We start from the raw sequence: 24741 nt of genomic DNA, 5'->3' as shown, positions 1-24741 counted from the left end.
CGGCCCAGTGGCGTGGCAGTTAAGTTCGCGTGCTCCACTTTGGCAGCCTGGGGTTCACAGGTTCAGATCCCGGGCACGGAACAAAAGCACCACTTGTCAAGCCATGCTGTGGCAGCGTCCCATATAAAGTAGAGGAAGATGGGCACGGATATTAGCTCAGGGCTAATCTTCCTCAAAAAAAAAAAAATTCTTCCTGGAGATTATGTTGTTCATGAAATTCCATCTGATCTTCTCAAATAATAAATCATCTAATCATACAGTAGTTTATACTTAACATAATTCAAAAACATAATGTAAATGATGAAAGGGCAATTAATGATGATGGATGAGTGCATTCATAGTATGAATTTATTTATTTAAGATCTAATACAAGGAAACATCTATAAATATTGCAGCTTCCTGCAGTTAGGAGGGAATAAATAGTCAAAAATTATATAAATGTGAAAAACATTATAGTTGAGATAACTGGATTAAATCTAAAGACATCAAAATATTTCTAATCCATGTTTAACATGATAAAACACAAACCTCTAAATCATTATACATAGTGTACTTGTAAATAACAGGACATCATTTGCAACTCCCAAAATCTGCAATGGAAAGTCACTCTAATATGTAATGAATAAGGTACATAATTATATCATACCTGTATTGAAATATTAAAGAATTGCTTGTTTTATAACTAATCAATAAAAAAGACCACATACTTACAAAATAATAGAGTGGAAACATAGACCACATTTTGGTAGATAGTTATCGAATCATAACTAATAATAACAAAATAGTCATATAAACTTGTGATGTGTCCATTTAGTTTAAATTAGTTTACTATTCCAGTCACTCTCCTTAAAACCTACTTTGTGCTCAACACTATGTTCCTGCAATTTGAGAAATTCATCAAAATAGAGAAATGATTATAAGATATATGTGATAAAAATAAAGCAACAAAACAGAAAGACAAAAAACATAACAAGACGTGTTTTCTTCAAAAAAAACACACTATTTATTACCAATTTACTTTCTTAACATAATTCTACAACTCGTAGGCAATTACATTATGAATATGTTCCTATTTGAATAGAAGATGTTAAAGACCATAATATTTAAGTAAAAAGAACATACATGATATCTAGATATAGAAAACTAACCATACATTGAAGATTTTACCATACCAAATTTGCATCTCTGAAAATTTAAGTGATGCTTGTAGCTCAGGCTCAGTAATATTGTTTGAATTTCTTGATTTTGCTGCAGTTTGAGTTTGACTGAGCCATAAAAATAAGTTTTAGTAAAAAAAGTAAATGATTTCATTCACCACCCGTAATAATAATTATTGTATTTACACACTGTATTTTCTTAATTTTCTCTTAATCTTTATATGTATCTAAGCTCACCTCTGCTGAAAGTTAGGAAAAACATACTACCTTTTGTTTCAGGAGGCATAGAAGTATTTTTTCTATGAAAATTTTCAAATACCAGAAAGTTGAAAATTTTATAGTGATACACCTTTGTCCTCCACCTAGATTCTACAAATTTACATTTACTATAATTTATCCCATATCTACGTATCCATCCATTCCTCTCCATCCATCAACCGTCATTTTTTCTGAATTCAAAGTAGATTTCAGCACACCTTTCTCATATGATTAACAATGATGTGAGTTCAATATTTGTTTATGTATTTTTTCTATTGAGATAAAATTTACGTACAATGAAGTGCACTTATCTTAAGTGTACTACTCAATGAGTTTTGACAAATGATATACTTCAGTAACCCAAATGCCTATCAAGATATGGAACACTCCAGAAAGTTTTCTCATTCCTTTCCCCAGTCAGTCCCCATACCCTTGCCCCCAGAGGAACCCACTGTTCTGAATTTTCCACAACAGATTATTCTTGCCTGTTCTAGAAACTCATATAAATGAAATTATACAATATGTACTCATTTGTTCTAATGTTTTTGAAATTCATCCATGTCATTGCATGTATCAGTAATTTGGTTTTTTTTATTTCTAAATAGTATTTAATTGTATGGATATACCACATTGTGTTACCTGTTCTTCTATTGATAGACACCTGGGCTTAATAAAGCTGCTATAAACATTCTTGTTGTGAACATATGCTTTCATTTCTCTCAATTAAATAGCTAGGAATGGAATGGCTGTATCATAGGGTAGGTATATATTGGTTTTATAAAAAAACTACCAGACCATTTTACACTCCTACCAAAAACTGTATGAAGGAAGTGTTAAACAATGGATTGGCATAAACAAATTGAATATTGATAAAGACAAAAAAATTGAATATTGGCATTATGTGGAAGAAAAAATGTACGAAGTAAGACTGATAAAAAGAAACTCAAAAAACTATTGAAAGGGTGGAAAAAATTTGAGGACCTAAATGAAGACATGAAAGATAAAGATAGATATGAAAGATATTTAGGAGAGAGATGGAAATAAAACTTCATGATTGATAAAATGTCGACGGAGAGGAAAGGAGAAGTCAAGACTAATCTGAGGCTTCTGAGTTGAGTGACTCTAATAAATAAAGTGGATTTGAGAAAGATGAGTCTCCAGGAGGAGCAGTGTGCAAATGATGGAGATAGTGAGTTATTCTGAGGAGCTAAATATGCAGTACTACATGAACGTGGTCAAAAGTCAGTCAGAAAATGCTGCTCAGGCATAGAAGAATAGCCTGGGAATTAAGGAGTCAAATTGATTAAGATAACCAAAAAAATTTATGGGAAAGGGAAAGAGGCAGTAACCATTGAATGATATATATATATTTTTTTTTAATTTTATTCATTTATTTATTTTTCCCCCCAAACCCCAGTATATAGTTGTATGTCATAGTTGCACATCCTTCTAGTTGCTGTATGTGTGATGTGGCCTCAGCATGGCTGGAGAAGCGGTGCGTCAGTGCGTGCCCGGGATCCGAACCTGGGCTGCCAGTAGCGGAGCGTGCACACTTAACCGCTAAGCCACGGGGCCGGCCCTGAATGATATATTTTTTACATGAGTATTTCCTTTCTCTGCTTTTTTATATTCTTTTATTTAACAGCCAAAATACTCTTTAATTACCTCAAAATGGTTATACACACCCATATAATCTTACTTATACTTGCTAATGTAATTAAAAGCAATAATAATTTAAATATTGCAAAGGTGATGAGAATATTCATGGTATAAATGAATTTGTTGACAGAGAATACAAGCAAACGCCTATAAATATCGCAGCACACCTAGTTTTGCTTGACTAAGAATACAGCTATTCAAGCCCCAGCCCCAGAGTAAAACCTTCTTTTGAATATTTTAAGTCTGTGTGTCTTTAAGTCAGTATAGAGAACAATGTTGCTGCTGCTCTTTTTAGTTTCTGACTCATTTTGATCTTCTCTTTTATTATGGCCATCTGATATGAAGAAAGGAGCTCTTGATTTGCTCTTTGTTTCTGCCCTTTATCATCCGGTCCTATTTTTTAAAAAGATACTTGGCTTTTGTTGACCATCATCTATGTGAAGGCAGTTTAAAAACCGTAAGACAATTGTATAAATAGAATAGTGTTCAGTTGTTCAAATTAGCAACTCTCTTAAAGTGTAATATACTATCCTAAGAAGTAGAGGGGATTCAAAGATGAAAGACAAAACTCTCTCTCAAAAGAACTTAGTGAAGAAACATAGTGTATCACTGTAAAGAAAAATCTCAGGCAAGTGGGAAGGTGTAACTACTCTAATTGAAATTTAAACAAATATTATGGAAACCCAGAAGACAAATTTCCACCTAAAGAATTTGAAGAAAGTACTTTTGGAACGTATTTGAAAAAAGTCTTGAAAAATTGGCATGATTCTTCATCGAGGATTTGCGTAAGTAAAGTCATTCAAGAATGAAAGTTCTGGGAATCCAGAGTGATAAGATAGAGGAGGATACAGGGGGAAATGCAATGGGAGGTGAGCCTAGAATTATGTATGAGAGCTGGGTAGTGAAGACCTTGAATACTTTTTAAAGAGTCTGAGTTTAATGGTTTAGCCAGTGGAAAACCATCAGTAAAACTGTATATTTAGAAATACACACTGGCAAAATTGTGAAGTGTTTATTGGGAAGAATGATTTGAAGTGAGTGGATCTTTTAAGAAGACAGACCAATACTTTAGGAGAGAGATGAGAGAGCTTTACTTATGATAAAAGAAGTAAGGAAAAAAATACACTTAAAAAATGTATTAAGGGTAGAATTGGTAGGAGATGCCAACTGAATAGATGTGGGAGATGAAACTGAAAAGATGGAAATGGAAAAAATGTTTTCTCTTTGCTAGATTAAATAAGGGAAACTCTAAGGTGATTAATTTGCTTTGGCGTATAGAGTTGGAGGCAGCACACTCCGCAGTGAAGTCTGTGATCACGTCACGGGTTTTTTTTTTTGTAGGTCCAGTATTCCAAAGGCTTTTCGCTTCCTCTTCGGTAATTTGCTTTCAGCTGAGAAAAGCTGTGGAAAGTTTTGGTTATGACCATTTAGTTCAAATAGCCTTATTTTGTAGTGGTAAAAAGCAGCAAGCTTTTCCACTCTCCTTTTATTAATGTTAAAAACTGTCTCTATTACAGTACTAAACAAAATAACCAAATAGTGTATAAGGATATGCAACTTAGAGACGTGTTGAAACATACATAGGTGTAAATACTTGATGCCACGTGATGCAGTAGAAAGAACTCAGCTCTTATTCATGTCCTGGCTTTGCCAATTACTAGTTTGCACTCTGGACATTTGCTGGGGTCTTAATGTCGGGACAAGTCTGGATTAGAATAATGTGTAAAAAGCACCAGAAAGAGGCACAGTAAATAGTACCTGTTATTTTCACTTACGATTCTTGCTAATCTTCCATCCTAATCAGCCCTTCTCTCCTTCCTGATGTGACTCATCTTGAACCTTTCTTCGGGTTAAACTATCCCAAGGGCTGTTCATAGTTTCCCAGCCAGCTAAGCATCAAAAGTTTTTCCAGGCCTGTTGCTTGGCAGCCAGAGGTTTTTCTATTCCACAGCCAAAAAATGATATATCCATTCTGCTTAGGCTGTTAGCTAAGAATGTAAGATGACCTTATGCTGCATTCTCTGCATTCCCAATATGCTGAAAGTTCCCATTCACGGTCTTTTGATTCTTTGGGGCTTTTTTTCTCCCTTATGTATATGGCAGAGCTGACAGGAGAAGAAACCAGTCACTCTGGCTACCATCCTGGTATGCGGGCCGTCATCTGGTGATGACTTTTCCTCATCACCGATTTCCCTGCTAGTTAGCTTGTATATATTTTGAAGCCTGAGGCTGTGATATTGAAAATATTTTTAAAAATTATAAAAATAAAGTTTTACAATTTATATAATTTACAATTTCTCTTTGTTCTTGTCAGTTGTCTTTAACAGGTAAATAGCTTCCTTATCAGCTGGCTTCTGATTCAACTTGCTTTCATTAGCAATCTAAAACATATATTTATACAGGATATTTCTCCAAGTTTTATAAACAGTGCTATAAAATAATAACAGCGAGCAATTTTGAAGGCCTATGATGTGCTGATATAGATAGGTAGATGGGGAGGTAGGTGGATAGAGAGCTAGACTGACAGACATATGTGTGTAGGTGTAGATGTGTATATATTCTCTAATGTAATTCTCCAGCACCCCTCAGAGCTATGTGCTTTCTGACAGATAAGAAAACTGAGGCTGGGTGACATTAATTTTTTGAAGTTACAAATCTGTTGAGTGGGAGAAGCCTGGTTTCTACCCAGTTTTCTCTGACTCCTGTCACAGAATAGTTTTTGTATATGTGCAGGGAAGGAAGAATTTGTTTATTTTGATGTTGGTAATTGAGGGTATGTACATAGTAAGGATTTTCCTTCATGAATAGTCATCACATCAGTGGAATCACCTTTCAAGTAAAGAAAATGAGAGTGTGTGTATGTACATTTGGTGAACTCTATAGATGTTCAAGCCTTCCTTATCCTCTCATAGGTGGTGTCATGATTGATTCGGATAGCTAATTTGGATTGTTTTTCTGCAGTGTGTTTATGCTCCTCCTCTGCTGCTCAGGAACCTCCTAACATGCTTCACAAGAGGAGTGACGGAGGGCTTCATGCTATGAAACTAACTGGTCCTTGCAGCAGTTGCACAAGAGAGTTTATAGTCTTTAATTCCATCCTCTGTCCAAATGAACTATGTATAATTTATGTCCTAGAAAACCAATATATGTCCTAACTTTTAAATTTATGGATACTCCAAAAGCCTTAATTAAGTGTCCTATAAATTTAATTCATTTTCAGAAAAAAAATATTTATATAATTTTAGTTGTATGTTCTTGTTCCTTGGGGGCTTGTTGGTGGAAGGACCCAGCTAAATGCTGATCAGATGTTGCTGTACTAGTGATTCAAATTGATCCTAATGCTGAGAGCAGCAAGATGTGTTCCTTATTTAAATAAACTCAAGCTGCCAGATGAATCATAAAGGCAGCTGCGTGTCCTGTGCCAAGGTGTCATTTTCATTAAGTGTGAGGTTGCACCTGAAGGACAGTTTAATTTGCAGCTGCTAAAAATATTTCAACAGAGTGGTACTGTTACAAGTGGCAGGTGGTACTCAAACGTGAATTTTGCAAGAAATGCCGTCTGTGGGATGAGGTATGGAAGAATGTCAAGGGGGTGGTAAAGGAGATAAAGGGGGAAAGAAAAGGGGTATATTTACTCAGTGTCTACTGCTATCACGGTGACTAAAGATTCCATGCTTCACATGATAGCATTGGCCCAAGATTGTTAAATATGATTATTTGTTCAGCTTCTACCACGTACTCAGGGCGTTGCAAAAGTACCACGGTACCTGTAAAGACAAAGTTTCTTCCCCACAGGCATACTGTTTAAGCTATCCAGATGAGAGAATTCTTTGCACTCTATTTACCTTTCATAGTGTTTACATTGCAGTTTTGCGGTGGTGAGATTAATGCACTTTGATCTTGCTTAAATGGATTTTGCCACTTTCTTTTGATGTTCAGCTTTTAATATACATCCACATTGACTTCCTGCGTCACGTCTCCAGAAATATTTTCAAACTGTACAAGTCAAAGATTTTGCTAAATCCGTGTCATGGGGTTTTGTGAACTTTACAGAGTAGAGAATGTTGCAGTGTGGAAAGGTATCTAGGGGCATTGTAACTACATTATTCAAAGATCTGGATATGTGTGTCTATTAGTTTCAATGGACATGGCCACACTGAAATCAGGAATTTGTATCTGGAGATTGGAAATTGGCATTCTCTGCTTTAATGGGTTACAGAACACAAATTTAAAAAGAAAAAGTAACTAGTGGGTTTGGGTTTTTCATTTCTGCATGCCACTTGATGGAAGTAGAATAGCTTCCTTTGTGAGTATCATGAACTTTCTTAGATTCCTAAGGAGAACTAATAAAATAGATCAGTCTGAATGAATTTTGGTAAAACTTTTCCATGGGGAGTTTTTGATGACAAGGCAAGTTATTGAATTGCTTGTAGTTTCTCAGGACAAAGGTAATCTCTGACCTCCAACATATGCATTGTTTTTAGCTTCATAAGATGGAGAAACATGCTTTCTGTTGTTTTAATCTTATTGATGGAATCTAATTTTGAAAAATTGCAAGTATAATTAATTTTACTGCATTAATTATCTAATACAAAAGGATGTGATCAATAAAAGAAAACATTCTCCCAGGTTAAAAGAACATTCATAAAATTTCAAAAGAACATTTTGAAAACCCACTATCGTGTAATAACCCTTAGAAATAGTTGCAATTTAAAGAAGCATGTCTAAGCATTTCTTTAACCAGGTACCTAAACATCGTTGAGCCTATGATGAGTTCTACTCATCTTAAACGCTTTAACAAACTATGTCAAAAAGCAAGACCACTCGGCCGTCCTGACACCTGAACAGACATTTCTCCAAAGATATACAGATGACCAACAGGCACATGAAAAGATGTTCAACATCATTACCTATCAGGGAAATGCAAATCAAAACTGCAATGAGATATCACCTCACTCCTGTCAGAATGGCTATAACTAACAAGACAGGAAACAACAAGTGTTAGAGAGGATGTGGAGAGAAGGGAACTCTCATACACTGCTGGTGGGAGTGCAAACTGGTACGGCCAATGTGGAAAACAGTATGGAGAGTACTCCAAAAATTAAGAATAGATCTACCATACAAACCAGCTATTCCACTGCTGGGTATTTATCCAAAGAGCATGAAAACGTGAATGTGTAAAGATACATGCACCCCTAAGTTTTTTGCAGCATTATTCACAATAGCCAAGGCTTGGAAGCAACCTGGGTGCCCATCAAGGGATGAATGGATAAAGAAGATGTGGTATATATACATAATGGAATATTACTCAGCCATAAGAAACAACGAAATCCAGCCATTTGTGACAATATGGATGGACATTGAGGGTATTATGCTAAGCGAAATAAGTCAGAGGGAGAAAGTCAAATACCATATGATCTCACTCATAAGTAGAAGATAAAAACAACAACAAACAATCACATAGAGTCAGAGGCTGGATTGTGGTTACCAGAGGGGAATGGGGGAGGGAGGAGGGCAAAACGGATGATTAGGTACATATGTGTGGTGATAGATTGTAATTAGTCTTTGGGTGGTGAACATGATGTAATCTATGCAGAAATAGAAGTATAATGATGTACACCTGAAATTTATATAATGTTATAAGCCAATGTGACAGCAATAAAAAAAAAGTAAGAAAATGTGTTCTTTAAAAAAAAACACATTTTAATCCAGGAGATTTATTAATTAATTCACTCATTTAGGAACAAGGCTCTGTTTCAAAAATTATGTTTATCCTGGAAGAAATAGGAAAAATAGGGAGATCATCCTACAAGAAGAGAGGGGAAAGAAAAGAAGTGATTAAAATAGTTTTATGGATTCTAATTGAGAAATGTGCACCAGGTGCTGGGGAACGGTTTGTGTGTTAAAAGGTGATAGACAGTACAAGATGGTTTGGAGAAGGTGAGGCCAGAGGCAGGGAAAACAAATTGAATGTGACTGCCAAGAGAGAAGAAAAAAGGGCTTACATTTGGGTAGTTGCAGTGGGACAGATTCAAAATATACTTAAGGAAATATTTTGTTATGTATAGAAGCTGAAGGCAAGAGAGGGAGAAATATAGGACAAATGCCTGTCATAACAAATGTGAAAATGAGGATAACAGAAAGAAAATTAAGTGTTATAAAAGAGGTAGAAGCAAATTTGCATGTGATGTGAACTACATTGCCTATGAAGATAGTAGATAGGGAGTTTTCTAGAATGATAAGCAGGTTCACTGAGGGATTAAGGAAGGGGAACAGTGATCAGTTTTGCTGGAAAGATAAGTCAAGGTTAGTTTGTGGATGATACTTATTGCCCTTAGTTTATTTTCTGTATTAGAAACACTGTGAGTAATGTAACTGACAAGGTTTCCCATTTTCCTCTCGTGCTGGAAAGCTTAGAGCCAAAATTGCGGCCCATCTTGAATATATGTATTGATAAATGTAGTATCTACTTTTAGCCTTGTTACTGTACCAATAGCTGAAGACAACCAAAGGAGAATGAGTGTCAAATCTATTTGTTGGTTTGATGAGTCCTGTTGCTTATCGATAGAACACTATCAGTAGTGAAAGATGCCAAAAGCTAGATAGTAAAAAGTTGAGATGCAAGTATTAAGTGAGGCAGGGAGTATGAGTACAATTACTCTCTCAAGAGGTTGTATGGCTTAATGGATGCAAGAAATCACAACGGATTCTACAGGATAGAATGTCAGTGGAAGGTTTTTTTTTTTTTGGAGGATAAAAAGATTTTAAAAATAAATATTTGACACAGAGAAAGAGTCATTAGAAAGGGAAAGATTGAAAACCCAAGAAAGAATTGCCTGCTTCCCTTCATTTTGCAACTCCCTGGTTGCTAGATTTCTTCCTACTTTTCAAAACTTTTTTCAGTGATTTAGGTTCTATCCTCTTTTCTATTTTTACTCTATATCTTCCCAATTACTCCATTGACTTCAATTTCAAATAACTTCAGTTCTTCTCCTCATTTCTTTTCTGAGCTCTTGTATTCCCTGGCCTGTGGGACAACTTCACAAGCATCTCACTCTAAAGATGCACTAAACTGATCTCATCTCCCTTGTCCACTCTCATATCGGTCCTTCCTCAAGTGTTCCCTATCTCAGTAAGTGATTCCTACCCAACCAGTTGTTTAAATCAGACGTTTCTTTAATTTTTCCATGATTTTTCTCACTACTCCTTACATTCCACATCTTATCAATGAGCATAATCCATCAATTCTATTTTTACATAATCTCTGCATGTGTCTCCTTCTTAGTCATACAGGTCCAGATCCCCATCATTCTCCCCAGCCTCCAGAGTGGGCTTCCTGCCTTCATTCTTGCCTCACTGTAATTTTTTTTTTTACAGTAGCCAGAGTGATTTTTTTAATATAGAAATCTGATACTGTCATTACTAGGTTTATGACACTTCAATGGTTTCTCTCATAGCCATTAGGACCATAAACTCCCAAACAACACTTCTTTCTTATTCTGGCCTCTGCTCAACTTTCCACCCTTATCTCTGACCACCTCTCTCTGCTTTGGCCACTGTGTGTGCACAGCATCCTCTGCTGTTTCTGTGACCCTGCACGTGCATTGCTTCTACTTGGGACACTCCTGGTAATTCTTCAGGTCTTGCATTAGACGCCATATCTTCTGAGAAAAACTTTCCCTAATTCCTTTAAGGCAAGATTAACTGTTCCTTTTATTTCCCCCTGCATTCTTTCCAAACTTTTATATTTGTTCTTTTGTGCAGTTTAATAATTGCTCTGTTTAATTGTCAGTATTCCCTCACAGACAGTAAGCACCATGTGGACAGAAAACATTTCATCAAAATATACCCTAGTCTTCCACAATCCAGAGCACAGAGTAGAGGCTTAGGAAATATTTGGTAATGAAAATATAAGAAGTGGTGAGTGATTGCCTGAAGAATAGAGATTGTTATTGGAGCAATATTCTGTAGATTATTGGGTTGAGAGCAAATAGACAGAGGCCTTAGACTTAGAAACAAGGAGATGTCAGTTTTTCTACAGAAAGGAAGAAAATAAAAATTGGGGAGTGAAGGAAGGAAAAGAAAGGAGTTCTTACTAAATGGCCTTGGTCTTATCAGTATATAAGAAGTCCATCTTTGGAGAGTAAAGTGAGAGATAGTACAGTAGTTGATTTGAAAACAATCAGAATGATTTAAACAGTTGCTAATAATAAATCTATAGTGAGCCACTAAAAGTAAATATAATAATTCCTTAGGAACACTAGGATTCTTATTTAGGATAAATAGCTTGAATTTATATCACATCCATTTACTATGATTATATGATTTTCTTCATCTTTGCTTAGGTTTAGGGGCAAAGGGAAAAAGGTTCTGGGGTTTTACAAGGCAGGAACAGTGGAGGTTCAGAAGGCCAAGAGCTTCTAGGATGATAGGGAAGATGATTAGGATGACTGATTAGAATGTTCAGATTGAGTAAAGAGGGAAATTCACCAGTGAGGGGAAGAATAGACTGAGAGAAGAAGAGAGAGGGGTGAGAGGACAACATTTAACAAGGAAGGGGAAGGCAAAATTTGGGAGATTGAAGAAGTAGAAAATGAGTAGTGAGCAGAAGTTTTGATAAAAGAGAAGATTTTCTAAATTTGAAAGAAGAATGGCTCCTTTTAAATGTTTGGAGAGATCAACTAGAGACCTATTTTACTTTGAAATAGGAATGAATGTTTTTCCAAGTATTAGATATAACCTAAATTTCTTGAAGACAAGTTACATTAAATTGACATTGTTTTTCTTTGATAGTCTCTTTTTCTCTTTTAATACATTTGGCTCTTATTTACCGTATATAATTTTATTTTGGGGCTATATCTGAAACTATGTCAAACTGTTAACTCACCTACAAAATCCTCCATGCCTATACTATCAAATATTGAAGGAGAGACTAGGATTGAAGGCCCTGTCAACAATGAATATACTTGATAACTTGCTTGAAGTATTTCCCACTTGAGTCCACATTTGTAAGATGATAATTACCCTCAAGTATTTTACAGAGGGAAACGTGATGTTTGATAACACCTTCTCTCATGCCCACACACCAAGTTAAGAGAATATCTATATGTGTAAAATATTGTTTGCTTTGTTGTCATTTTTGTGCTTATAACATCACTTTGCTAGATTGTAGCTTTCTGAGAACAAGGGGTATATATTATTCATTTTGTTTTCTACATGGTGTCTTGCATGTATTTGTGATGAAATAAATGGTAGTTGGATTTAATTACTTGAAATTCTTTAAGTTATTCAAGTGTTTATATGAACAACTACACTAATTTGGGAGGTAATATTAGGCCAACTTCTCCTCCATTGCCCCAGTATTAGAGTTGAAGAATGTATGATTTTTCGTTTTTAATTCTGTAGCTGGATTATAATGAGATCCCAAATTTAGCATATGATTGAGGCTTCCTTTCAGTATCATCATGATGATAATAATATAATACATTTGTTAATGTTTTACAGTGTTGTTTCACATGCGCTGTTTAAAGTATTTGTTTTTACATGAACTATTTATGACAGACAAGGTGAATAGAACCCAATTTAAAATAACTCAATTTGAAATAAACCCAACTTGAAAATTAGGCATGTGAGATTAGAGAAATAAGAGTCTTGCCAAAAGGTCACAAAAGTTGCAAGTGACTGAACTGAGTTCTTTCACATGTGGGTTTGTGTTATTATCTGCGTGTGCATGCACACACACATACACATGCTGCATTTATAGGAGCCTTACTTTGTCAGTGGGGTAATAATTCTTTGGTTTGTAACATCATAATTCCTACCATGTCACGTTAATTATTCTGCTCACCATTCATCATGACACAAACACATATATACAAATATATTTATGTATGAACAGGTAAAAATTTATGAAGAAAAATAAGCTTTGCAACAATTATTAAGGTTAAAGCAATGTATTATTTTCTGTATCTTTAAAAAATTCTGGTGCTAAGTAATTCCAATGTTTAAGTTATTATTCTCCTACACTTACTCCACTGGCACAGTGAACTTTAAATATGAATAGGTACTATTTTATGTTTTACATTACTTACAGTCTGTATGATTTGCCTGAGAAGGATAGTGGAGTGCAGCTCTGTGAATTATACCAAGTGCATGGTCCCAGAGCAAATGTTAAAAGAAGGTTACAAGCATAGACCACATGATAACGATGATTATCCACAGGTGTAAAGATTAGGACTCAATAACGTGGATAAAGCTAGTTTCAGGGTTCTGATCTTTTTTCTGGTCTCTTAAGTATAGTGCTGACCTGTGTGTGTACATTTCATGGTTAACTTGATAACATAATGCACCATGGGAGTAAAAGTAGATTATTGTATGAATTTAAATACCTGCAATGTCCTAAGTGTTTTCACTGAGGTAAACTCAGCTTCTTAGTATATTACATGTCAAAGCCATGAAACTATTAAATATTTTTATATGGTTTGTTTGAGCCACAACCATATCAAGCCAGGTATTTACAGAAGTATTTTTTGAGGTGGGGCTCTAAACATTGCTGATACACCTTCTGTATGGTCTAGGCAGTTTTCTTTTTTCCTTTTTTCTTTCCTTCCCTCTTTGCACAGATATTCATTGAATGCCTACTGTGTTTTAAGTTCTAGGATCATAGCATCAAACAAAACATGCCAAGTCCCTTTTGTCAAGGAACTTATATTCCATTGAGGTGGGGAGGGAGACAGACAATAAGCAAATGAAGGTTAGATAGAGACAGAGAGATGTATAATAGCAGGTGTTTAATAGTGTTAGGAAGAAAAATAATGCATGAAAATAGATAAAGAATCACCAGGAGTTAGGATTTCGGGGTTTTAAATAGACTAGTCAACAAAGATCTCTATTTGAAGAAAGACCCGAATAAAAGTAAAAATTCAGTCTTTAGGGTATACGAAGGCAGAGAGTTGCAAATGCAGGAAAAGTATGAGGCAGGACTGAGAATGTTTGACTGAGAACCAGGAAGAGGGTTAGTATGGCTAGCTAGGAGTAAGTTAGGGAAGAAAGGGTAGGTAGAAGAAAAGGCATGTGAGGTAGCAGGGGCCAGATCATAAATGGCTTCTGGTCACTGGGAGGATATTTCATTGTGAGAGATTTGGAAAGATATAGGGGGGTTTAGAGAGGCGAGTGACATATCAGAGGTTCACTCCAGCTGTTGTGTGGAGAAATAGACCCAAGTCGGTAAGGTAGCAACAAGGAGACCGTTAGGGTCTATTGTTGGCAATCAGTGGTCTGGGAGAGACTGGTAGTAAAGGATGTGGTAAGAAATGGTGATGAGTAAGAATGTGCTGATAGATGGAATGTGGGATGTGAGAGACAGAGAGGACTCAAGGGTGGCTCCAGGGTTTTTGGCTTGAGTACCTAGTAAATGATGTTGTCATTTACTAAGATGGGAAACAACATGAAAGGATTTTTTTTTTTTATGTTGTTGTTTTATATGGATCTCATTCTCCCCTCCCAGCCAGTCTTTGGTGGAAACTGAAATAGACCAATTGATAGTTTGATTTAAACTATTTTATGTTTGAAAGGAAGAATAATAATGGTGACGGCAATAGGTAATATTTAATAGCACTTACAGTTTGTAAAATATTTTAATATCCAGTAATGCATTTGCATTATGTGATCATACTAAGGATTTCCTCACCTACTCCTAACTTTCCAGAAAAAATTAATGATTTTTTTCTGAAGTATAAAGTGAATTGAAACATACTTTAAAATGCATAAAGAACAGTTCACATGTACTGAAAAAAGTGAACTAAGGAAAGATTAGTTCTTGAAATATGTCAAACAGGAGTTAAGAGAAGGTGAAAATGGACTGTAATGAATGGTATTATTTATCCAACTGTGAATTAATATATGTGCTATAATTTGTCTCTCAGATCCAAGGTTCATTAGTGCCCACCTCATCCCAGAGAGTGACAACCCTGAAGATGACAAAGTATATTTTTTCTTCCGTGAAAATGCGATAGATGGAGAACACACTGGAAAAGCCACTCATGCTAGAATAGGTCAGATATGCAAGGTGAGGTAAAGAAAAAAATTGAAAGGATATCGTTGTCCAATCACAATTTTATTTCTTTTTCTTTTCCACCTATGTGCAAATACAATGAAAACTATAGCTAAAAAACTTGACTGATCACTGTAAATATTTAGGTGATAAAAAATGATTGAAAACATATTATATTTGCTTATGAGTAACTTATATAGTTAACCATGCAGGTAGAGGTTGTGAGGCATTATTTCACAATTACATTAAATTCTAGAGAAATAAAATTTTTTCATATCACCTGGGAGAATATACTTTTTTGTATTCTCAGACCTAGCATAATTTTCTACAATGTGTCCATTTTGAGTGAATCTGTGTTGTTGGAATAACTGAAGTATTAATATAAGAAAGAAAAGCATTAAAGCTTATTTTTATAAATTGATTATAGCATCCTACATACACGTACATGCACACGCACACACATATAATTTTGAAGCTCTGAACTTTATCCATATGAGCTAATTCATTTACTGTGTGGCACAAAATCGGATGTAATATTGCATTACAGTGTTAGATATATAGAATAAAAAATTGCTCACTAAGGACTTATAGATTAATTAGTATCAGTGTGAAGATCTGATAGCACTACTCTTCCTTGCCTCTACACTGTATAGTGCAGTATATAGGCAATATGAATAAAGCCAACTGTTATATGTTAAAGCACCTTTCATCTCAAGGAAATCATAAAGTCAGATCTAATAATTGTTTTAAAATGGAATTCTTTCTTTTTAAGAATATCATGAAATTTAAAAAATCTGTTTTTTGGGGGGTAGCCTCTTTTCTACTCCAGTTATGATCTAATTATTTATCTCTAGTATATTAAAGTACTGGAAAATCAAAAGTTTTAACTATCTGGAAACATACAAATAATATATAAAATATATGAGCCTCTTTTCTCTGCAAAATATAGATCATATTTAAAAGCACTACTTATAAGGATTAAAAAACATCTTTATAGTATATAAAGTCATATAAACAAAATGTAAAATGGTGTTATATTTTTGAAGGAACATTTATATTCCTTCAAACATATGTGCATAATATAAATACTGTTTATTTTAAAAGACTATATGTTACCAGTGAATACATACCATCATACTAGAATGTATTGCTACATTTGGTTAAAATTCTGTTTCATTTTCAGTGAGGGGACACTTTTTCAAAATGTTTTCTCTGGAGTAAGTTTCCTTTATTAAAGTTTATGCAGATATTTTTTCAAAATGCCATTTGTAAAGTCAGAATTGCATCAACTGTAAGCTTATAAAATATTCAGTGCTAACATGCTTTTATTTGGGATGTATTTTCCGTAAGAATTATAAGGCATGCATTTATTCTTCCACTCAATAAATACTCATTAACTGCCTATTGTGTGCTAATGTGTTCACTACTGTGAACCACCCTGCTTAGGTGAGTAAGATCGCAAGAAATACACATATAGGATGGAGAAAGTTAAGCCAGACCAAAACAAACACAACAGTAATAGTTGCTCATTGCAGAGTGGTGACAGATGGAAAAAGCAAAGTAACTTTTTAATGCTAAGGGACATTTATTATAAGTCATTCCTTGAATAAAGTTTGAGTAAATAGATATTTAACAATGTAATGAAAAAGCATAGTTACTTGTATCTAGTCATTTAAAACTCCTCATTACTCATTTTGAAAAATGGGGAATTGTATTTTATCTTTATTGTATTTTGTTATCTTAAGATTTGAAGGTAAGAAAAATATTTGAAATCATCATCATGCACAGTTTCTAAAACCAGTGTTCTCTCCTTTCAGAATGACTTCGGGGGGCACAGAAGTCTGGTGAATAAATGGACAACATTTCTCAAAGCTCGTCTGATTTGCTCAGTGCCAGGCCCAAATGGCATCGACACTCATTTTGATGAATTGCGTAAGTAGCTGATGTTGCACGGAGAATATTTGTTCAGACTTTGCCATAACCATCAAAAATGCAACTTTCCTCAATTTTGTTTTCAAACAGAGGATGTATTCCTAATGAATTCTAAAGATCCAAAAAATCCAATTGTATATGGAGTGTTTACAACTTCCAGGTAAACAACTTTTTACTAACTTATTATCCTAGAAACTTCATGTCCTTTATGTGTTTTCCAAGAATCCATAATTTGTGAAAATATATTTTTGAAAGAACAATGTTGACTTAACCTTTGAGCAGTTGTGCATTCTTGGGTGGCTGAAATAAGTTATGACCTAAATAGTGTTTTTAAAATAAATTTTAGTAAAGAATATCATCCCTATAAATAGAATGGTGAAAACCATGTCATGTCCTATGTATGTATAGATTTGACTTTAAAAATTTGAGTGAAATGTTGAGCATTATAAAAATGGAAATCTGAGTTTTGATAAGTTTATAGTGATATAAACTATACTAGGGTGAAAAAAGTTTTCCCCTCTTCTCTCCGTTCTCTTCTCCTTCTTCCTCCCCACCTTCTCTTCCTCCCTCACTCTCTCTCCCTTCCCCTCCTTCTCTCTTCCTTCCCCCTCTCCTCCCCCTCCTCCTTTCCCCTTTCCCCATCTCCTACAAGGTTTTTGTTGTCAATCAAGCAGCAATTATCTCTTGACTATTACATTCAGTACAGAGTTTACATTACATTGAGTTGTTAAAAGAAACATATATTTACATGCATATAAATAGGGATATGCATTCAGATAAGGAGAAAATGTTCAAAAGAAAAATAAGTCAGAATCAAAAGTCCAGAAAAGTGCTGCAATTGACTGTGATATCATAAAGAGAAAGATTAACTGCATGTCCAACACTGATCTGTTCTGTAAATATTAAAGCCATTACAAATTGATTGGATATTTTACTTAATAATTTTAAAAATAACATGCAAAAATTCAGAAACCCATATTACTAAAACTATATGCAGTTTCCCATACCTAATTATTTATCCCCTTTGGTATAAAAACAAAATGACAATAAAATAAAGAATGTGAGAGGCTCAAATTAAACAAACATTAATCTGTTTGCTCTGCTTCCTCATTGCTCAGTACGGTGGTTCTCAGACTTGAGCGTGCATCAGAATCACCTAGAGAGCATGTTAAAATACAGATTGCTATTCCTCACACCCAGAGTTTCTGATTCAGTAGGAATGGGATGGGGCCTAAGAATTTGTACTTCTAACAAATCCCCAGGTGATGCCCATGCTGTTGGTCTAGGGACCACACTTTAAGAATGGCTGGCTTAATCGGTAAAATAATTTTCTCTCTCTACTTCAGTGAGGTGGATGTCTGTGAGTTAGTCTTAACAGTTGTGAATCATAATAAAGCCTTTCAATGATGGCTGATTTCATCAATAGATACGCAAAGTCTATAACAATGAAAAAGATACATATAAACTTTACAAACCATGATGTAGCAAATACGTGTCAATTTGCCACGCTATTATGAAAATAATTTTATTAAATTCTATAAATATTTACTGAGATTTACTGTATGTCAAGTGCAACATGTAATTGATGTTACAGAAAAGAAGCCAGGCATGGTTTCTTCCCTCATGTAGCTTAACGCTCTACCAGACATTGTCTATATGCAGTAGTTTCCGATAATAAACTCTTATGAACACGTGTTTTTCCTTTGGTCTGATTTATATGTAATTTTCTATGGAGAGAGATTGGTTAAAAGATAAGCATTCCATATCTAACTGTGCACAAGTGTTTTATATCTTTATATATATACATCCCTCAAGCTGTATCTATATAAGCAAAATAAAATGGAAAATTGTGGCAGTTCATGGCAAACTTCCCGTTTGCTTCAGTTACGTGATTTTTTCTAGCAAAATGTTGGGGATAATTGCTATAATACTCCACTTTGACTAGAGTTTAATAGCTACTAACTTAAGACAATTTTCTGCTTTAGGAAGAGATGATTTTAAATGCCTTCTACAAATCAAACTCTGTTACTTGATCTAATACTTTTGGTTTGGGAATTAAAAATAATATAATGTAACACATCATTTGACATTGACTATTCATTTTCTGCAGTGCTTTCAACATATAAAATGACTTTTTAGACATTCTTGCTTGTTTAAAAGTTCCCTAGTTTCAGTAATATGTTTGAGGCTTAACCTATTACCAAAGTTTATATTTTCATTTCTATACGATATCAAAATTAAACATTACTTTTTAGAAGATCATGTGTATGTGTTTTTCATATCAAAGTTTATGTATGATATGAATATATATATTCTAGGAATACTAAAGACAGTTTCATCCATGTCTTCTATTTTTGAGAAATCGTAATGCTTTCTTTTGTAGATTGTTAAAATATATACATGCAACTAAAAAAAAAATCCCAAACACTATTTGAGATTGCTAAGAATTTATGTTCATGTTTTGATAATTGATATCTGAAGTTTAAGAACGAAGTATTGACAGTTCTCTTGCCATTGTATAAAGATGAAAGTCTGTTTTTGTTCTGTCTCTCTCTTTTAGTAACATCTTCAAGGGGTCAGCTGTGTGTATGTATAGCATGAGTGATGTGAGAAGGGTGTTCCTTGGTCCGTATGCTCACAGGGATGGTCCCAACTATCAGTGGGTACCTTATCAAGGAAGAGTCCCCTACCCACGACCAGGAACTGTAAGTGGCCTATGTGTTTAAAATAGAAAATGAATAAATTTCTGCTGAAGGTTTAAAAAAAATCAGCTACAAAAAATATTAAATACAGATAATGTAAAACAAAGATTCCAAGACTATAAATGAAAGCAATGCAAGGATTTTCTGTGATACCATGGAATTCCACATTTAAAAACATGTTTTTTACGGACTTTTGGTGTTCAAGTTCAGTGCTTATCAGTTATTAAGCACTCAGTTATTAATACTCAGAATTTTTGAGAAACAGAAAGTGATTGGGTAGCCTTATTTATTTTCTTTTCTGCATGGGATGTAGTGAAAATGGCCTTCATGGAGAGTTGAAACAAGATACACCTGGACTTGTTCTCTCTGATCGTAGTGAAGGCTCAAGGATTGCACATTAAATACAAGAAAAAAAAAATTTTCGTCGATGTTATCTTCCCATGGAAATGGGACAGATCCCTCACTGCTTGATATGTGAAAGAAGATATGTGAAAAAAACCTGAGAGAAAGAGCAGGGCCTAGATATTTTAACAGACATTGTCTACTCTCACCAACCTCTCCCTTTTCCCTCCAGCAACCCTGGGCACATTCAGGCTTAAAAAAATTGGACAGAAATCAAAATAAAACCAGCTTTGAATCTGTAATTTAAAATAGGGAGAAAAAAGGAAGAGACTTCGATATGGTATAAAATTAGTAAAGTCATCATCAATATGATCTCAGAAGTAACAGAGTATGTGGATAGAACCATCCACTTATGTGCATCGTTTTCGAATCCTGAGAATCTTGAAGGAAATTATTTCATATGATGAAAAAACTTGCATTTGAAGTTTAGCCATTACTTTAATTTCACTTCAGTTTTTTTTATTCTGTTAAATTCAAGTAAATTATGTTTTTATATGATTTTGTTAGGTTGCTTTTAATATTCTTGTTTTTTCTGTATTGCTAAAGTTATGTATGAGCAAATTGAAAATTTTACATTTTACAAATATTACTTCTAGCTGATGGATCTTGTAGATAAAAAAACCTAAGTTAGCTTTCCGAAGAATAAATGAACAAGATAGGATATCTCTTGATTATATGAAGTCAAATGGGTTTTATAAGAGGCATAAGGTATTTACTCCATTTCTTAATGGTAAACTGTTTTTACTTTGTTGGTGGACAGTTTTATATACCTATGGCTGTTTATATCTATTGCTAATTAATGCAAGTGTATTCTAAATATAAACTGACTCTTTCTAGGTTCTCTTCAACAGACTTGGTGAAATTCCTTCAGTGTGCTAGATATTGTGCTACTATTTGGAGCTACAAAGTTTTTTATCTAAAGATGTGTCCAATATATTTGGAATTAATAATGGAAATTAGAAATTATTGTGTCCCAAAACTTGTTCTAAGAGATTTATACCTATTTATATATATTACACTTAATAGTCCAGTTATTGTTCCCACTTCACAGATGAGGACTCTGAGGCAAGGAGAGAAGCCAGGATTCAGTCCAGGAAGTTTGGTTCTAGAGCCTATGTTCTCACCTGTTATTCATAGAGAGTTGTTATAACAGGGGAAATTAAGTCAGCACTATGCACCCCACGCTGGAGGCAGAAGGCAGAAGGTATTTCCTAATCTAGGAATTAAGGAGGGGCTGCTAGGAGGAGATGACACCTAACTCCGTGAAAAAAATTCACTTGGATGAGTTCGTTAATCCCAAAAGATGGCCGTTGAGAATATGTCATTCCATCAACACTACTGGAGAAAAACATATTAAGTGACCTTCAAACAATGTGGCAGTAGAATGACATTTTCTTTATTTTTAAAGAAAAACCTACAGCTGAGTAATACTAGACACAAAAATAAAAGGATAGTAAGGCAAGAGAATGAAACAAATTGTAACATAAAAATTTAAAATAAATAAATCCCTCACTTTAATTTTCAATCACATATTTCTAAATTTTTGCAAGCCATTTTTAAATGCTAGTAGAAAAGCAAAAAAAAAAGTTTTAAATGTAAAAATATTTTATTGTTTCTTCTAGGAAATTATATAAATATTTGATATTTCTGTTACATTAAATAAGTAATTTTATAATTAAACAAAAAGCAATTCCTTAAATCTTTTAACTGTTATATTAGTGTATTATTGTGTGTGTGTATGTATACAACATATGTATACATTCATGTATATTCATAGATAGATACTCTTCCCATTTCAAAACAGGTTTATTTATTTCATTTCTCATGAATTATTAATGATCTATATCAAGATAATGGCAAAGACAATTGATTTCTCCTTCTAAGCCTCTTGTAAGATCAAGAACCTCTCTTAATAACATTTCAGCTCTCGAGCTCTTACATTAAATGGCAGAGATTACTTAAGTGTAAAACAAAAAGCAAGAGACTGATGATATTGTACTCTGAATGCTTGTACCACATAATTAAATGCAATGAAAAGAGACACAGTGAAATCTGAATTTTCTCATTTTTGTTTTATTGCCTTATGTGGAGCGTTTATATCCAGAGCTGATATTATGCCACTGTACAACAATGCATCCTTTCTGGCTCTCTGTGGCCATCATCTGTTCTGCTTGGTCCATTCTGATTGGTCAGTTTCTGTGCCATGCAGGTTGTTAAACACTTTGAATAACACCTCTCCTTATCCCTAAAGTTACTTTATTAAAGAGATTGTACTTTTGGTACTTTTTGTGGTACTTTTTCAATGATATGTTAGAAACAAAACAACGAAGAATAGTTTGTATTGTCTTTTAGTTTGAAAAGAGCATTTGTATCTTAGCATAATGCCATAGGAAAAACTGAAATATATTCAAGAAAATTATTCTGAGTTTCTCTAATCTAATGATTAATTGCATTTAGTTGTAATATATTCCATTTATTATTTCAAATATTTCATGTATCACATAAATAAAATATGTGGTATTGCTACTACTAGGGGCATCAGACTCCTCCTGTACACTGAATTCATGAGATGTGTTTGCAATTTTTGATAAGAAATGGTGACATAACTAAATCCTATTGAGACAAGATATATTTAAGAAATATATAATATATATTACATCTTCTAATTTAAGCAACATTATTTTTTAGTTTATCAGTTACTTAACTTTAAAAAAATTATCACAGGTTTAGATTCCTAGAACACTGAAGTCATATATTTTTATGTAATTTATAATCCTATTCATTATATTTTAAACAAAAGATATTCTTCTCTTTATCTTAATAGTGTCCCAGTAAAACATTTGGTGGATTTGACTCTACAAAAGACCTTCCTGATGAAGTTATAACATTTGCAAGAAGTCATCCAGCCATGTACAATCCAGTGTTTCCTATTAATAATCGTCCAATAATGATCAAAACAGATGTAAATTATCAGTTTACACAAATTGTAGTAGATCGAGTGGATGCAGAAGATGGCCAGTATGATGTCATGTTTATTGGAACAGGTAAAAGTTGTAACTTCAGCTCTAAGTTTTCTTCCAGAACATTGCTTTTAACTGATTAAGTGTACTGAGAACTGAAGGAATTTTTTATAGTCACTCTCAAGGTATAGTTAACCTCTAATAAATGACTAAAAAACCTGAACATTATACCATTACAATGTGTTATCTTTTTAAGTTGACATATATTAATTTAAATAAAATTTCCTTTTCAATCAAAACTTGATAAATGTAATCAGGTAAAGTTAATGATTAGGTGAACAATCAATGTTATTCTGTAATTGAATCATAACTCTTCTGGCCCGTGGCTTTTTAGAACAAAGATGTATTGCTCAAGCCATGCCTAAAATTCCCAAGACATTCAATAATGGTTCTAGAATATATTGATGCAAAATTATCTGAATTTTAAAATTACCATAGGATGCAAATCTTCCAGCAAATAAATTTTGGCAAGAAAATTTGTTCAGTGTTTTCGCCATACAATGAGAAAAAAATAAAACTTCATCAGAAAACAAAAAAAAATGGACCTAGGGAATCATCAGATACATTTTAGATCCATTTCTATAGAAATTTAACAACATATTTTTACTAATTCCGTGATTAGAAACAAACTTTTTGCATGTATATTTTCATAATGAATTCTATTACTATTATGACATATTGTTTTATTTTTCCCCTACTCTCTTTAATAATATTATTTTGAAAGTACCAGTTACAAATCTGAAACTTGCTACTTAGGGTCAGATTCCAAGGTAATAAATTCCTAGTCTCCATTAACGTTGTTAACTGACATAAATCAATGGGAAACAGAGCGAGTGCTCCACTGAAACCTTGTATAATAACATTTATTTTCCCTTGGTGAGAAACAGAGAAAAAAAACTACATTAACTACGGGGGAATGGCGACTGTACAGTAAATGCTTTAAAGACTTAAAGTTTTATAACAAAATTGTCAAATACTTATGTTAGCAGGTATAGCAGTGTCAGGTTCTGAGCAATACATCACAGTCCTCTTTGGTGAGTGAGAAAGTTTCCCTATCAAATAAAAGAATCCCAGTGAGACTCAGAGTTCAATAAAAGTCAATGAATTGCTAGTATCAGCTTTTGGTTATAAATATCTTTAGAAATTATAATAGGATTTCTCTTCAATAAATATTATTGTATCATTTAATGTCAAATTATAATTACATCTCTCTACAGAGTCATTAGGTTTGTTCAATAATGTGACACTTGCCTTTTTCTTCTCCTCTGGCCTAAACATGTTGAGAATTCCCTCACTCATTGTCAATGCAACAAAGGCTTGCTTCCGGCTATTTTACCAAAGAAACCCAATCATGAGTTTTTAATTCCTCTTGGCCACAAGCTATCTTTAAAGGAACCAGTTTCATGAGCATATTGAATGTCTGATGATGTGGACCACTATCGGTCAGCACAGACCAGGGTCATCTGTCAGCAAAGTAAATTGATTACAGTAATTTTATCTTTTAACTAAGTTGCACATCATAGTATATTGATCCTAGTTGAGTAATCTGATTCAATTTG

At 33.9% G+C, this 24741-nt stretch overlaps 1 protein-coding gene across 2 annotated transcripts in view; it reads left to right on the top strand.

Annotated features, from left to right (window-relative positions):
* Positions 1–24741, top strand: part of SEMA3A (semaphorin 3A) — a 223502-nt gene that overhangs the window by 163101 nt on the left and 35660 nt on the right. For both annotated transcript variants that reach the window (XM_004431297.3, XM_087445785.1), the window contains exons 7-11: positions 14999–15141; positions 16944–17058; positions 17149–17218; positions 19619–19763; positions 22987–23206. In XM_004431297.3, the coding sequence (XP_004431354.1) occupies positions 14999–15141; positions 16944–17058; positions 17149–17218; positions 19619–19763; positions 22987–23206 (693 nt within the window). The remainder of the gene's footprint in view (positions 1–14998; positions 15142–16943; positions 17059–17148; positions 17219–19618; positions 19764–22986; positions 23207–24741) is intronic.

This window comes from Ceratotherium simum, chromosome 1 (assembly GCF_057802395.1).
Source record: "Ceratotherium simum simum isolate JZ-2026a chromosome 1, ASM5780239v1, whole genome shotgun sequence".
In the NCBI taxonomy this organism is placed as follows: Eukaryota; Metazoa; Chordata; class Mammalia; order Perissodactyla; family Rhinocerotidae; genus Ceratotherium; species Ceratotherium simum.
The sequence above is the reverse complement of the archived record's forward strand: the minus strand, read 5'-3'. Positions and strand labels throughout refer to the sequence as shown.